At 35.3% G+C, this 17,629-nt stretch overlaps 1 protein-coding gene across 2 annotated transcripts; it reads left to right on the top strand.

The window, feature by feature from the left end:
• Positions 1 to 4,122: 4,122 nt before the first annotated feature.
• Positions 4,123 to 9,077, top strand: LOC106666540. Of its 2 annotated transcripts, none has more exons than XM_024228693.1 (20): positions 4,123 to 4,141; positions 4,200 to 4,387; positions 4,839 to 4,943; positions 5,004 to 5,186; positions 5,260 to 5,445; positions 5,502 to 5,684; positions 5,749 to 5,931; positions 6,004 to 6,189; positions 6,246 to 6,422; positions 6,487 to 6,669; positions 6,742 to 6,930; positions 6,988 to 7,170; positions 7,235 to 7,417; positions 7,487 to 7,675; positions 7,733 to 7,915; positions 7,980 to 8,162; positions 8,235 to 8,420; positions 8,477 to 8,653; positions 8,718 to 8,900; positions 8,973 to 9,077. In XM_024228693.1, the coding sequence occupies exons 1-20, from the start codon at positions 4,130 to 4,132 to the stop codon at positions 9,055 to 9,057; spliced, it is 3,327 nt and encodes a 1,108-aa protein (XP_024084461.1). In that variant the 5' UTR covers positions 4,123 to 4,129; the 3' UTR covers positions 9,058 to 9,077. The 2 variants fall into 2 exon arrangements, with proteins under 2 accessions (XP_024084461.1, XP_024084460.1); XM_024228692.1 differs by having other exon boundaries at positions 4,818 to 4,943.
• The last annotated feature ends 8,552 nt before the right edge of the window (positions 9,078 to 17,629 follow it).

Here is a 17,629-nt window from a genome sequence, read left to right as displayed (position 1 = left end):
TTTTTTACCCAGGATCACAAAATAATATACAGGATTGTATGAAATGAGGTAGATGTGTATGTAGGATTAAACTATGTACTGATCTACTTTTCTAAAACAAAATTTATTAATAAATTACATTTTATATATTTATGATTGTTGATGTATGCCTGTAAAAAATAGGGTTTTACAATCTTTGTCTCGATACCTGGAATATACACCAAATAAATTGAGTTAACGTCGAGCAATCTTTCCAAATATGATGTTTAGGATAGTCTCGTGTGATGGTCAAACCACAGGCAGGTTATTATTTTCTCTATTACCACTATTGCCTCTTTACACATATATGAAAAGTTTCACCCTTCCAGTAAAGTAGAGAAATGACATTTTGCCGGAAAAAAACAATTAAGATTCATTTTAAGCACCCTTTAAAAATTTTTAAATATCAAAATACCGAGGAGATCGATATACGACATTTCACTTAAAAATCTGTAAAACCTCTGGGTTTTACCTAAAATCAAAGTTATTCCAGCCGTTTGAAATTTTAATGGCTCGTTTTCAGTATTTGTCAACTTTGTTCATAGGAAAAGTATATTGCCTGTATTCGCTGGAGACAATTGTGCCCGGTGGTTCACTTAAAAACTCATAACTCTCTAGATTTGATCCAATTTAAATATTAACCACCCTCAAATTTTAATGTATTAAATTTATTCATATTTTCCGTACCAAAAATATGTTAGGTTTAGGAAACTAAGACATTTCACAAAAACGTTTTTTACCTGATTCCAAACTTAAAAAAATTGTTTTTGTCCCTTTTAATACCAAGTATTTCTACCTCTGGTACGAATCACGTCCGTTAAATGCCATGGAAAATATGGAAAAGTTTTCTGGTAAAATTCTGAGGAATTCTTTCCCATTCACCAAGAACAGCATTTCTAACTCTACTGGGGGGTTTCGACATCGTACTCGTCGCTTAGGTTTGTCCCAACTTTGGTCGTTTGGGTGCTGGACTTCGAGCAGACCACATCAATTCCATTCTCATTCAGGTTGTCATCGACAATACGTTCTCCATGGGGTCTGGAATTAACCTACATTAGCAAGAATCTTTCATAGATGTCGGGGGTAAATGACACTACATGGTCTTCGTGTCTTGCCAGTACCTCTGTGAAGTTAGACATCTTCCTGCATTCAGTTCTGTGTCGAAGGAAATGCCACCCCACAACATAACCAACCCACCGTGAAATGCGACCAGAGAAACCACACTGCATAGGGCGTACCTTTCTTCTGAGCATCTCCATATGAAATTACGCCCATATATATAATGGTCTCGAAGAAAAAAAAGCAAATTCAGTTATTACTGCCAAATTTTCGACCCTTTGTAAGGTCATCATCAGTGCTTATATTAATTTCACATTATGAAAAATATATTTCTACAATTGATTTAATGATCAGTACAATTATATAGTAAACAATTTTAAATATGCCTACAGATTGATATATTTTAGTTTTTTATAGGCGATATCAAATTTCCTTGAAGACCGACTCAGTCCTATTAAGGATTATTACCTCTAAGGAATGTTGCAGTATTGCAACCTTATCCTGAAGGATTTCCTGTCGTTATCAAAAACCTCTTTTTAAAATTAATAAGACCTTTATAAATTAAACTTAAGCCCTTAGTATCTGTTTGAATATTGCAATTATTATTTTCAATTTTAGTATATAGAACGTCTTTTATTACTCTCTGAGTAATTAGACTTTTGTCAATTATTTCATCATTCGGAAAGTCAAATTTATGCCTACTTGTTATTGCTAAGAATTGAGCCTGGTGTACAGCTGGCTTTTATCCCTCAAGTTCCAACCACACAGCACGGAAAATAAAGAGTAAAAAATTGTGGCTATGGTGAATTACCTTTTGCCCACTTCAAAACACCGCATCAGAATTTCAACGCTACGATTTTTTGTTCTGCAAAAAATTAAACGATGATTTATAATGATTCAAGTCAGGTTGTTAATAACAGATTTAAAAATGCATTATTTCTGCAGTTCGACGTAAAACAGCGTAAAGAGAATGATCTCGAACTAAGCTGACCAATTAATTTAAGCAGACTCTTAAGGTAAGAAGGTAGGGCGTTAACATTGCCAAAAAAACAATAGTGGGCCTAGTATGCCTCCCTTGGAGCACGCCCACAGTATCATTCATGAGAGAACTGACCGCGCGAAATCAACGTAAGCTTTAATATCCAGTTAATACTGCTTTCCATGGAGATATGAACAAACATTTGAGTAATTGACCTCTTACACCATACATCTCCAATTTACTGTTACGAATATCATGAACCCGACCAAAAGCCTTGCAACCAGGAATGTTACATTATTAGACAAGTCAAAGTAAGACATTACAATTAGACGAGTCAAAGCGAGCGGTGTCTGTTGATCTGAAATATACCCATAACATTATTTGAAAAAAGAAAGTTCAACATAATTTCAAATGTATGTGTTATGTACATATATTATACAACTACATAAAATTAACAGGTTTTTAAGTTTGTGTTAATTAAATATTAATTTATTATGCTGAGTGTTAGGCACAGAGAAAATTTATTATCTATTTGTATTTGACTTTTTATAATTTGTTTGAATTTTTATCCAGTGGGTTGACTTATACAAACTAATAAATTTGTATTTTCATATATTTATTAATAATTTTATGTATAGCATTTTTCTTAAATGTTTTATCACACCCTTGCAATAAACATTTCAATTGTGTCAATCATAAATTTATATTTTAATATAAACGTATATAAATTATATTTTTTGGGTATGGTATTAGTAATTTAATCCATTTTTCTTTGCGGTCGTAATTGAACGTATTAATTATTCCAATTAATTAATCTTTTTATCTAAGATTTTTGGATGGTTGAGATGAAAATTTAAGTTGAAAATGTAGCAAAAATGTGGGAAAATTCGTACGATTGTGTGTTGGGATGAGTAGCTGTCCGATGGGCAAGAAGCTCAAGTGGTTAGAGCAGCGGCTTAATGAGCGGAAGGTGATGGGTTCGAATCCCGCTCGTGACACTAACTTTTTCATCGAGTAATTAGTATTAGTATTATACAGGGTGTTACAGAGTTTAAATGTGAATGGTGGATTCACGAAATAAAACGTAGTTCAGTCCCACCAGAACTAGATTTCTAACCTTACTCTTGCCTGAAATATTAAAATTTCTGTAATTTTTCTCATAAAATCGTAATTTATCATCTTTAGCGGCATTAAAATACAAATGTGACCTTTATTACGCAAACTACATTCAATTTTCCACGAGATAAGACCATTTCCTTTGTAAAATTCGCCTTTCCAAATACACAGTAGCCGCTCAATTTTATGTGCAAAAATCTGATTTTAGACTAAAATCACAAAAATGTTAACATCTCAGGAAAGACACAAGATAGAAACCTAGTTCTATTCTAACCTAAGGTTTATTTAGTGAATCCACCATGGTAGTATTGACATTTAACCCTGTAACACCCTGTATAATAGAATTTTAGTAGTAGCTTGATAAGAATTGAATTATGTAATTAAATATTTATGTTGACTCTTACAATCAGGTATTATCATTGATCTTACAATAAAAACTCAAGAACAAAAGACTTACTCACAATACAAATTTTCAAAAATTAGTACACGCTGACGACAGTGTAATTAACCCTATTGGAAACATTTAAAAATGTACATTGGCTTTATATTTACTTTTGAACATAAAGCGTAAATTAACATAAGACAAATCAAACGCGGGTAAAATTAAAAAAGTACGGCAGAACTTTGGTATTTGTGAACAAAAAAATGTAAAATCTAATCATTCCTCTATATAAAATTTTAGCCAGTTATAATCAATGAATCTATCAATTTAAAAATAAACAAATATTTCTATTGTCGGCACCTACCCCAAAAGAAATACAAATTTTAGTAAACGCTCAAGAACATTTACACTGGAATCCGATAATTGCACGGTTACCCCATCTGAATTGTTCAGTCCGCGTATTAGTTAATGTTCCGTGTGGGGAAGGGGATGTTGCATAGCCGTTGTAAGTATATAAACCGAGCGTGGTAGTGATTCGTTAAACAGTTTGGGATCTACCATCTGAACAGTTAGCAATGAGAGTGACTGTACGCATTTGGATTAACCAATTTTGTAAAGATATTGATTCAAATTTTAATTCTTTAGATAATATTGTTCACCATTTTTGGTGCTTCGTTGGCTTTCTTCGTGCCGGCTCCTCTCGGTAAAGACGGTGTGGTAGTGGACACAGCGGAAGTTGCAGTTCAAAAATTGGAACAATATAAAAGTCTGGCAAAAGCTGGAGGAGCGGTACCTTTCGATGCACAACACACATTGAACGGATACGAACAAAAGTAAGGGCAAAACATGAAAATGAAAACTTTTATTAATAATTCACTATTCCGCTTGACCAATTAATACAAGACAATTAATTAAGGTTTTTAGTTGAGATGAAGGTCAAGCGGACCACGAAAATAGCGAATTAATGATTTAAAAATGAAGTACACTTCACTAAAGCTCTCCGTCGCCATTTCAATTGTCGTCGAGAATCCAAACCGATTACACGACATTTGAAAAATGGCAAAAGGAGGGAAAACTCATAAGGTGGGGTTGAGATGGGGAGTTGATGTCCGAGTGGATCGAGGTCACGATATCTCAGGTGGTAGAGCAGCGGCGTATCTAGCCGAAGGTCGTGGGTTCGAATCCCTCTCGTGCCATTAACTTTTTTTCATCCCAAGTAAAAACCTTAATTAATTGACTTTTATTAATCCTTTCACAAATCAGACCAGTTGGTCAACATTATAGATACCACGGTCCTCCGGCGCCTCTAAACCACGATGGAACCGTCGATGAAACTCCCGAAGTGAAACATGTTAAAGCAGAAAGGCTAGCTGCACTTTCGGAAGCATTGTTAGTTAATTATGATAATTTTGGAAAAAGATAGCAAGTCTAATCTGAAATTTTCTGTAGTGCCAAAGCTTCACATGGCTATGAAGATCACCAACAAGGAGAAGGCTACGATCAACGCCAAGGAAACCATGATTTCAGGTACCATGGACCACCAGCTCCTCTCAACCACGATGGAACTGTCGCTGAAACCCCTGAAGTAAAACATGTTAAAGCTGCTCGTCTCGCTGTACTGTCTGAAGCTTTGTAAGTTGTTCATTTATGCTGAAATGTTCATTGCTGTTTAAATAATTTTTTATTAAATACTTTTCATTTATAGTGCCAAGGCCCCGAAAGACGACCACCACCACATGTTTAAAAGATCTCCCTTCTTTGGATTAGAACAAGTGGAAATGGGACATTATCACGGGCCTCCAGCTCCTCTCAACCACGATGGAACAGTTGCTGAGACCCCTGAGGTTAAGCACGTAAAAGCTGAACGTCTCGCTGCTTTGTTTGAAGCATTGTACGCTATAGTAATATCGAATATTCATAAAATATCTGACTAAACATATCTTCTAGCGCTAAAGCACCACGAGGAAACGAAGAACATCAACATGAAATGAAATATGAACAAACTCACGAAAACGATGTGTTTAAATACCACGGACCTCCTGCACCTTTGAACCACGATGGAACCGTTGCTGAAACGCCAGAAGTAAAACATATAAAAGCTGCTCGTCTTGCGGCCCTTTCTGAAGCGTTGTAAGTACCGATAGTGCGATATAATGACAGAAAGTTTAATTGTTATCATTTTACTCTGCTACAGTGCAAAAGCGTCCAACAGTTATAAAGGACATCAACATGAAGAAAGATATGAACAACCCCAGGAAAATCATGAATTCAGGTACCACGGACCTCCTGCACCTCTGAACCACGATGGAACCGTTGCTGAAACCCCTGAAGTGAAACATGTCAAAGCTGCTCGGCTAGCTGCTCTGTCTGAAGCCTTGTAAGTCCCTAAATTGTGCTGAAATTTTTATCGATGTTGAAATAATTTTGTTGCAAATACTTTCTTTTATAGTGCCAAAGCCCCGAAAGACGAACACCACAACATGTTTAAAAGATCTCCCTTCTTCGGATTAGAACAAGTTCAGTCCGGACATTACCACGGGCCACCAGCTCCTCTTAATCATGATGGAACTGTTGCTGAGACCCCGGAGGTTAAACACGTTAAAGCAGAACGTCTCGCTGCATTAGCAGAAGCATTGTACGTCATAGTAATTGCAATTATTCTGAAAATATCTACCTTAAGATATGTTGTAGCGCTAACGCACCACGAGGACACGAAGAACTTCAACATGGACACGAACAGCCACAAGAAGACCATGAATTCCGGTACCACGGACCCCCTGCTCCTTTGAACCACGATGGTACCGTTGCCGAAACTCCAGAAGTAAAACACGTCAAAGCTGCTCGTCTTGCGGCCCTTTCTGATGCATTGTAAATATCGATAGTATGATGTAATGTCAGAAAGCATAATTTTTATAATTTTACTGGGGTACAGTGCAAAAGCTTCTCACGGCTATAAAGGACACCAACAGGCAGACAGATATGAACAACCCCAGCATAATCATGAATTCAGGTACCATGGACCACCTGCTCCTCTCAATCACGATGGAACCGTCGATGAAACCCCTGAAGTAAAGCATGTGAAAGCGGCTCGACTAGCTGCTCTCTCGGAAGCTTTGTACGTCTGGCATTAGATTGTGATATTTTCATAGCTGTTAGAATCTAATCTAGATATTGAATTTTTTTGCAGTGTTAAAGCCCAAAATGATGAACACCACCATAAGTTATATAAAAGATCTCCATTATTTGCATTCGAACAAGTCGAATCCGGACATTACCATGGGCCTCCAGCTCCTCTTAACCACGATGGAACCGTTGCTGAGACCCCTGAAGTTAAGCATGTCAAAGCAGAACGTCTCGCTGCATTAGCTGAAGCATTGTAAGTTATTGTAATTGTAAATATTTTTAAAGTAGTCTCACTGAGCATTTACTGTAGCGCCAAAGCTCCACAAGGACTCGAAGAACATCAACATGGATTAAAATATGAACAACACCACGAAAACCAAGAGTTTATGTACCACGGACCTCCTGCCCCTCTGAACCACGATGGGACGGTAGCTGAAACTCCCGAAGTTAAACATGTAAAAGCTGCTCGTCTTGCGGCCCTTTCTGAAGCATTGTAAATATCGATAGTACGATGTAATGACAGAAAGCCTATTATTTATAATTTTACTGTGGTACAGTGCAAAAGATTCCCACGGTTATAAAGGACATCAACATGAAGAAAGATATGAACCACCCCAGAAAAATCATGAATTCAGGTACCACGGACCACCTGCTCCTCTCAACCACGATGGAACCGTCGATGAAACCCCTGAAGTAAAACATGTGAAAGCTGCACGACTAGCTGCACTCTCCGAAGCTTTGTACGTCGGGCATTAAGTTATGATATTTTGATAGTCGTTAGAATCCTAAAAGTGAACATTTTGTTGCAGTGTTAAAGCCCAAAATGATGAACACCAACACAGGTTATTTAAAAGATCTCCATCCTTTGCATTCGAACAAGTCAATTCTGGACATTACCATGGGCCTCCAGCTCCTCTAAACCACGATGGAACTGTTGCTGATACCCCGGAAGTTAAGCACGTCAAAGCAGAACGTCTCGCTGCATTAGCTGAAGCATTGTAAGTTATTGTAATTGTAAATATTTTAAAAGTAGTCTCACTGAGCATATAATGTAGCGCCAAAGCACCACAAGGACTCGAAGAACACCAAGGTAGACTAAAATACGAACATCATCACGAAAACCAAGAGTTTAGGTACCATGGACCTCCTGCCCCTCTGAACCACGATGGAACGGTGGCCGAAACTCCCGAAGTTCAACATGTCAAAGCTGCTCGACTTGCAGCACTTTCTGAAGCATTGTCAGTATCGGTAGTACTATGTAATGAAAGAAAGCCAAATTTTTATAATTGTATTATGGTGTAGTGCAAAAGCTTCCCACGTCTATGAAGGACATAAACAAGAAGAAAGATATGAACAACCCCATGAGAATCACGAATTCAGGTACCACGGACCACCTGCTCCTCTCAACCACGATGGAACCGTTGATGAAACCCCTGAAGTGAAACATGTCAAAGCTGCTCGGCTAGCTGCTCTGTCTGAAGCCTTGTAAGTCCCTAAATTGTGCTAAAATTGTTATCGATGTTGAAATAATTTTGTTGCAAATACTTTATTTTATAGTGCCAAAGCCCCGAAAGACGAACACCACAACATGTTTAAAAGATCTCCCTTCTTCGGATTAGAACAAGTTCAGTCCGGACATTACCACGGGCCACCAGCTCCTCTTAATCATGATGGAACTGTTGCTGAGACCCCGGAGGTTAAACACGTTAAAGCAGAACGTCTCGCTGCATTAGCAGAAGCATTGTACGTCATAGTAATTGCAATTATTCTGAAAATATCTACCTTAACATATCTTGTAGCGCTAACGCACCACGAGGACACGAAGAACTTCAACATGGACACGAACAGCCACAAGAAGACCATGAATTCCGGTACCACGGACCTCCTGCTCCTTTGAACCACGATGGTACCGTTGCCGAAACTCCAGAAGTAAAACACGTCAAAGCTGCTCGTCTTGCGGCCCTTTCTGAAGCATTGTAAATATCGATGGTATGATGTAATGTCAGAAAGCATAATTTTTATAATTTTACTGGGGTACAGTGCAAAGGCTTCTCACGGCTATAAAGGACATAAACAAGAAGAAAGATATGAACAACCCCATGAGAATCACAAATTCAGGTACCACGGACCACCTGCTCCTCTCAACCCCGATGGAACCGTTGCTGAAACCACTGAAGTTAAACATGTCAAAGCGGCTCGTCTAGATACCCTTTCTGAAGCTTTGTACGTCTGGCATTAAGTTGAGATATTTTCATAGCATTTAAAATCTAATCTTGATTATTGTTTTATTTGCAGTGCTAAAGCTCGGAAAGATGAACACCACCACAGCGATTCTGAGCATCTCGCTGCCCATCACAAAACTCTTGTATACCTTTGGTGAAATTTAAGACTGTATTAGGCGTTGATTATTTATAAAATATAGAATTTTAAAAATGACTGGCTTAAAAATTCCATTTCTTTAATTTTTCCTTAATTATTTTTTAACAAAAATTCAACAAATTATTTGATTAAATAGAAAAAATAAATATTTTTGAATATGCCCGTCGCCGCTTTGTTTAAAAACAGTGGTAACGACCATTTATGTTGAAACAATTATTCATTTCTGTCATATTGAAATCATATAAATTAAAATAATTACATTATCACATTATTATATATCCTGCTAATTGGTTTAGAATTTTCAGGTTCTATCTGAGTCCAATTAGATGGTTTTCGTATGCTAATTATATGTGCACCCTGGCATAATAGTATTGTTTAATTAACGCAAGCATCCGTATCCGTCCCGCATATCAGGCGTTTATCACTGTTCAAGTGCCATTTTCGATTTTGTTCCACGTGAGAGCGAAGTTCAAGTTAGTGTTTTATCTTAATGATCTTAGTGTGCTTTATGCACACTACTGATTGGAACTCCATGAACACTGGGGACCGCGGTAGCCGAGTGGTTAGCATGAGAGACTCTCTCGCCGCGGTCGTGGGTTCGATTCCCACCGTCGCCTCTGGCTCTTTTTTCACAAAACCCCCCCCCCAAATTTGAACACACATATACGAATTGCCACATGGCTAATATGCATAGTTCATAACGCCAAAACAAAAAACAAAAAAAACTCCATGCACACAGAGCTAACGTATTTTTCTTTTAATTTTGATAAATGTGTAATGAAAAGAAAATCTACGATTTGACGGAAAGACATTAAGTTTTTGCACCTTGCTTAAATGTATAGGTTAAATAGCAAGGAATGAGCATACATTTAACATATAACGTATAAAAATTTTATATCACTCCTCCAAGATAAAGATAGTATATTGAAGTTGAAGCAAGATTGTGTCGATCTCAAATCAAAAACGTTCCACCCGAAAATATTTAAAGATAGAATTATCTTAAACATAATATATATATAACATAATATTTCATGTAATAACAATTAGCTGTTAGCAATTACGAATTAAGATAAAGAGGTGCATTGTTCGCGTCACGGTTCGCATATCAACGCTTTCCTTCAAAACCTCAAGGATTAAATCATTTTAATATAATTTTTTTGGTGAAGGACGAAGTATACAGGGTGTTCAAGCTAATGCTCATGCTACCAATTGTTCACATCATATCAACAGGGTTCATGTCAATCAGTTGAAGAGGTTCCATAATTTGTGGCTCATTTTTTACACTTAGGTAGTTTCATTGAAGACCATCTGCTTACTGTAAGAATTGATGAAGGTGTAAAATAACAATAAAAATTGGGTTACACCTAAACGCATGGATTATACAAAATTGGAAGCCATCTCGTCTAAATATCAACGATTTTGTCTTCCTGCAACAGCTCCATTTCCCTAAATTAAAGAACAAGAAACAACACCTTGGGAAAATCAGATGTTTTATTTAAAAAAATTGAAGTAATTCCTGAACCATGAGGTATTCCTGTAATTTTAATTGTTTTTTTTTTATATTTATTTATCATTAACATGTAAACTTGTTTATTTACATTATTTTCTGGGTATGCATAACCCCCAAATAAAACTTTTTTTTTTTTTTTAATTAAGAAACAAAACTTCAACATGTTCTACATTACATATTCTTTTAAAATTGTAGAGATTACTAAACAAAAAATGTTTGAAACTCAACTCAAAATTCATTGACGGAAAATGAAACAACAAAAATAGAAAAGCTTTGTAAAACCTTCATTTTCTCCCATCAATCTTTTGCCATTTATCTGGTGAATGGGCTAGGAAATAGTCAATTAAAAGTTGGGGCGACTGAGATAATCTCTATAAATGAAACGGTTTAATTTTATATGAATTATTTATAGTTTAAAGGTGAACGTGAAGTCATGAAAACAAGGGGATAAGAGTTGTACAAGAGTACAATTCACCAAATAAATTGTATTAAGGCTGATGTTTTTTTTATGAAATAATTAACTTTTCATCAGTTGTATCTAGTCAATATACAGGGTGACGGCCCCCCATTTTTTTCTTTGCAAATTTTAAGATTAAAAAAAGTATGAATTTAGACTCCCCTTCATTTTTCATGTAGTTTGTTCATGTAAGGTCGATTTATTTTTCTCGACCTCGATTCGATATAAGTCAAATTCAAATTCTTAATTTTAAACAAGAACCCCATTTTTACATTTTTTTAAACTAGATATTTCAGGGAGAAAAATGAGCAGTGACTTATTAAAATCGGCCCAATAGAGCCGATTATATGATTTTTTGAAAATAGACGGAATGCTGTTCTAGTCTGTTAGGTCGAAACCAATTTATTTTGCCTTCTACTGAAAATATTTTATATTAGTGTTTACTTACGGTGGGGATTTGAAACCCACCACTAGTCCTGAGGAACTGAGGAAAAGATTAGTAGACGCTTCTCATTCTCTTGGGGAAGCCATAGGTCGTGCTGTGTGCGATGCATGGTTGAGATATCGGGGCGTGTATATTTCAACAGGGTGGAAATTTTGAACAGTTGTAATATTTTCATGAGGGTTTTTTCTTCCTTTTTATAAGAAATGGAAATTTGAGTTAGTAAATTTTTAATCCGGATAAGAAAGGACTTGTCCCAACAAGGGTCTGGAAACGAAAAATAAACGTTAGTTCCTACATTCCTATGATTTGTTATTTAATCTTTTTATGCCAAGAGAGCAACAGTTACGATTAATTTTCACTTCGCAGTGGTTGGTCCAACCCCCGGTCGAGAAAGGAGGTGGGATTTGAACTGCAACCAAGGTATTTCGGTAAATGAGTCTTGGGCAAGATCAGGTATTGGTCGAGGAGAAAAACGATACAAAATACGAAATTTATGAGATCTGGCGTGAAATTTAGTAAGCTTTCAAACTTTTCTCTCTAATTTGGTTGATTTTCTACTCCTCTTCAATTTATTTGCAGTAGAAGGCAAAATAAAGTTGTTTCGACCAGACTGGAGCAGCATTCCGGCTATTTTCAAAAACTCATATCTCCGGTTCTATTAGACCGATTTTAATAGCTCCGTGCTCATTTTTCTGACCAAAAAATTTAATTTCAAAGAAAAATGTGAAAAATGGGGGGTTTTAATTTAAAATTAAGAATTTGAATTCGATTTATATCGAATCGAGGTGCAAAAAATAAATCAAACTTACTTTTTATTATTATTTATTTTTATTACAATCTGTAATTATTATTTACAATATGTAATATGCGGATACATGAACTTATGTACAACTATTTACATTGAGGGGAGAAAATAATCAATGTTATCCTCCCTCTTCACTTTTTTTTTTTTTTTTTTTTTTTTTTTTTACTCGGAAAGGAGGTCGCGGGGCCATTTCTTCTTAAGACGCCTTATGGTGTTGTAGGGATGGGTTCTATCGGACAGGGCTTGGGCAAGACTATTTGGATCGTGGGAGAGATTTTTGTGGAATAAATTTTTGGATATAAGGAATTTGAAGGTCGTTGTGGAGGGTATCATTTGAGACATAATAAGGAGTATTTACAATGGGTCTGAGGAATTTAGATTGAAAGGATTGCAGACGTTGGATATTGGAAGGTTTAGCAGTTCCCCACAGTTCTATTCCGAACGTCCAAATCGGTTGTAGTAGTGTTTTGTAAATTGTAAGTTTGTTTTTTGTCGATAGTTTAAACTATCGTCCTATAAGTCTGTGCAGTAGACCATACCGTCTGTTTAGGTTTTGTCGTGTCAGTCGTGTACGTTGATTCCACGTTAGTCGTGAGTCTAGGTGGAACCCAAGGTAGCGAACGCAGTCGGATTTGGGGATAGGAACGTTGTTGTAGTATATCGTGAGAGGAGGTTTGCTTCGGAGTGTAAATGTATCTTCATTTTCCATTGTCTACACCAATCTGCTATACATGACATATGTTCCTGCAGATCTTCCGAAGCAACCGCAGGATCGGAATTGGAGGATAGTACAGCTGTATCATCGGCGAAGGGTGCAAGTAGGGTGGTAGGTTTAGTGGGAATGTCTGCAGTATAAAGGATGTAGAGGATTGGTCCGAGCACACTGCCCTGCGGTACTCCCGCAGCCAGAGAGCAGTATTCGGAGTAATCTGATCCTTGTCGGAATCCGAAATAACTGCTCTGTTAAATCAAACTACATGAAAAATCTCAATTTATACTTTTTTCCTACCTAGAACCGCAAAGAAAAAAAAATGGGGAATGCTCATTAGCTTGGACACCCTGTGTATTGACTAAACACAACTGATGAAAAGTTAAGTCATTTCATTAAAAAAATCCGCCTTAATACAATTTATTTAGTGAATTGTAATCTTGTACAACTCTTATTCCCTTGTTTTCATGATTTCATGTTCACCTTTAAACTATAAATAATTCATATAAAATTAAGTTTCACTTGTAAAGATTATCTCAGTTTTGGTTTAAAAAATTGAAATTTGTTTTTTGGATGATGGAAAAGTTTACCGTACTTACGAGAGGAGACGAGAACGTTTAAGAATTGATGACACCAGATAATTCATATCCCTCTGAAATTATAATAACAGTTCTTAATTGCTCCGAAATTGGAGCCTTCGTTAGTTAAGTATTATGTTTTCCGTCTTTCTTTACGCCCCAACTTTTAATTGACTATTTCCTAGCCCAGTCACCAGATAAATGGCAAAAGATGAATGGGAGAAAATGAAGGTTTTACAAAGCTTTTCTTTTTTTTTCATTTTTCATCTGTGGAAGTTTAAAAAAATTATTTTCAGATGTAATTTTTTTCAGTAATCTATAATTTGAAAAGAATATATAATGTAGAACATTTTGAAGTTTTGTTGCTTAATTAACAAAACGTTTTACATGCATAACCCCCTTACACAAAAACATTTATATATAAACATCGACTAAATGTTAATGATAAATAAATATCAAATAAAACCCAATAAAGATTTTTTTCTGGTCAGCGAAAGATGAATCGTAATTTGGTCGTTATCGATAATTTTGATCCGGATGTTTTGTTATTTCAAATGCGTTTCGGCATTTCGTCCTCATCAGTGTGTCAGCAACACAGAATTCACAGAATTTTTCCACGAAAAATTATATCCGTGAGTATTTAGGGGTACAAAAGACTATTATTAGCACGCCCTTTGTTTGTATTAAAAATTACAGATAACAAAAAATTTTAAATTTCGAAAAGGGTACATATATATATATATATAAATTCCAATTAAAAAGTAATATATCAAACATATAACACAAAATATACCAAGAAACTAAAAAAATTGCTTACTAAATTGAACTTAATGGGAGTTTAGCAAATAATTAAACTTAAAATTTACAGAAATAATAAACAATATTTATAAGGTATTTTGTCTATTTGAACAAATTATATTTATTGCTGAGGCAATGTTTTTCTATTAGATAATGTTAGTAAATCAATACATATTTTAATGCAGGAAGCAATTTGACGTTATAACGTAAAATGTTTTATATACAGGGTAGCGCCTAGGTTGGCCGGATTCTCATCGTTCTTTTATGGGTTTTTGCAAGACGGAATTAACAAGATGTAATTTAAGGGACATAATTAAGAAAGTTAAGCAATATATTACCCAAGTCAACCCCTTAATAAAATTGCCTTTTCTTCTGATTATCAATCAAATAATTGCCATTTTAATTGCGTTTTAAGATATAAATAAAATGTGATGACTGCATGACTGGGAAACAAAAAGAGCGAGACGTTTTGCCATCGCCGAGGGAAACGTGAGAAAGAAACGAAATTGAAAGTTAATTCTAGACGAAAATTTCCCACAAACGCAATAAAAAATTTAATCCGCTCTTTACTTTAATTTTAGAAGATACCGTTTCATTTAATGAAGAACATCTAATATTAAGATTGCAATTTTAAATGAGTATATTAATTTGATAAAAAGCCACATATAACTTTAGATAAGGGTCGAATTATACGTTGCTGGATTAAAAATATTGTTATGATACATATGCCATCACAATTTTAATAAAAATAGACACTACTGCTATGGAAATATAATGAACCATAGTTAATGGTGCTATTTTTGTTTTGTTTTTAATCTTTTCCTCAAGTCACATTAAACCTATAAGCGTAAATTTAATTTAATTCCTAACGGTACATGTTATAAATGAAAGAAAATGATCTTTAAAATAATTGAAATACTGTATCTTAGAGCTCAAAGAACGCTCTAAGTTCAAAGAATAACTCAATTTCGTATAAATAAGACTTTGTTTAAATTTAATTATTTTTCCTTTTTTCTTAGTTGCAGAAATGAAATTTTTTATGAAAAAATGTTGCATGTGTAATAGTAAATAAGTACATATGTTTCATACATTTTGACGATTTCTTTTGATCACTTTCTTTACCCTACCTCTACCTTTCTACACACATATTTTTCTAACCCTTTCTCATACTATCCGCTTGTAGCTTTGCTGTTTTTTCCTTTTTCTTTATTCCTCTGTTTATCTTTCTCTTCTCACTTTTTCTCTTTCTCTGTTTGTCTTTCTCACATGCTTTCTCCACTTTCTTTCTTTCTCACGTTCTCTCACTTTCTTGCTTTCTCACACTGTAGAATTTTAATTTTTCCTCTCTCAAGCTCTTTTTCATCTTTCGCTCTCTCATTCTCTTTCTCTTCTCTTTCGCTCTCTGACATTATCTTCCTCTCTCTCTCCCTCTTTTCCACTTGCTTACATCTCTCTCTCTCTCTCTCTCTCTCTCTCTCTCTCTCTCTCTTCCTTTCTCTCTCTCCAGTAGAACATGATTGTGATCGAATTTCTTTTGTTTCATTTTAAGTGTACTGCATTTAGCACGATTGTTAATTTCTACAAAAGTAACATATATATTTTTAAAGACTAAAGATCTAATATTTTATAGTACTTTGATTTTTTTTTTGCCTTATGATCTATGCATATTAACCATGGTAACGAATCCTTGTATGTGTGTTCATATTTGGGGGGGGGGTTATCGTGAAAAAAGGGCCAGAGGTGGGAATCGAACGCACGACCGCGCCGTCTATGAACCGAGAGTCTCTCACGCTAACCACTCAGCTACCGCGGTTCCCTTTTTAAAATTTGAAATTGCATTAAAATATTGTTGTATATGTAAAAGGTTCTTAAGGAATAATGAAGTATTTCATGGGATTAGAAAATCATCATAATTGTTTTTGAGCCATAAAAAAATATTGCTGAAATTTGCAAAATAATATGTTCGTAAACAACATTCTGAAAAAATTCAAATGTTTTATGTAAAACCGCGTTTTCCTACTTGGCTGATTATTATTAAAATTATTGCTTTTGAATGTCGATTTACGCTAGATAATTGTCTTTTATAGAATCCATTAAATGGACTCTCTCTCTCGCTCTCTCTCTCTCTCTCTCTCTCTCTCTCTCTCTCTCTCTCTTCTCTTCTCTCTCTGACTCTCTTTCCTCTTTCTCTCTCACTCGCTAATTCACTCACTCTCTTACTATTCAATACTACACCCACTCACAATTAACTCACTATTTCACACACACACACACACACACACCAAATAGGTACGCACAAACAAACAAATACAAATAATAAGTATACACAAATTATATGGCAGGCAATTTTGATATTCGATTGATCTTTCTCTCCTTTCTCTCTCACTCTCTCTCTCTCTCTCTCTCTTTGTGCATATATGTATCTATAATATATACACATATCTACATGCGTGTTTGGTCTCCCTCTAATTCTCATTACCTCTGTATAAATTACATAAACAATCTTAAGCATCTAATGTGAGATAGCAAGATTATCACCTCTTTGAATGCAAATATCCAGGAAAGAAGATCTCAAAATGGGCTGGTTTTCGGAAAGGAAAGTAGGTTGCCATCGCGGGATGTTGCCAAATGTTGACCAAGGCTTAGCCCGCCTTGTTCCCTGGAGCGCAAATCCTACTGGACGTCAACGTCATTTGGTAACGAACCGTTTCATCGCTAGTCCAGTTGACAAGTCCCTTTTCTATAAATTCACGGATTTCATGTTCGGACCGATTTTCATACAGTTTTCAAAAGATTATTTATGATACACAGACTTTTATTTTGATTCTTCTGATCTTGTTGATTCTTCTTATTTCAGAAATAAATGAACTTTCGTTTATCATTAGAACAGCCCTTAAGTTCCTTTCAAAAATTTCATATATTAATATTTTTAAAAGTAACCTTTCAGCCCAGTCAGATCAAACCATCAAATCACCAATTCAAATTGTTAAAAAACATCCTTCAACGGTATGAAAAACTATGGTCATTCTTCTTTAATTGTCAACTCTGTTTCAAGAGTCAATGGAAAAGACCAAATGGCTATGTATGAATAAAACACTAGAACTGCAGATTTTTATTATGCAATTGTTCTTTATCGTAAGAGTCGTCCAATGATCAAACCTCTACATAATTTGTCTATTTAAACTGCTTATAAGTTTGTTTTGTTCTTTAAATTAGTTTGAAAATGTTGAAAAAATGAGTGTTTTAATGTTTGACAGTAATATGTTTTGAG

The sequence above is a fragment of the Cimex lectularius genome, unplaced genomic scaffold, assembly GCF_000648675.2.
Source record: "Cimex lectularius strain Harlan isolate CLEC.00 unplaced genomic scaffold, Clec_2.1 scaffold147, whole genome shotgun sequence".
NCBI classification, from domain to species: Eukaryota; Metazoa; Arthropoda; class Insecta; order Hemiptera; family Cimicidae; genus Cimex; species Cimex lectularius.
This window is presented reverse-complemented; position numbering and strand designations above follow the sequence as displayed.

What these genes read in the sequence shown, in the direction of transcription:
- LOC106666540 (XM_024228692.1), top strand. An exon ending in GCGGCCCTTTCTGATGCATT is followed by an intron (nt 6,423 to 6,486) that starts GTAAATATCGAT and finishes ACTGGGGTACAG; the next exon opens with TGCAAAAGCTTCTCACGGCT. An exon ending in GATACCCTTTCTGAAGCTTT is followed by an intron (nt 8,901 to 8,972) that starts GTACGTCTGGCA and finishes TTTTATTTGCAG; the next exon opens with TGCTAAAGCTCGGAAAGATG.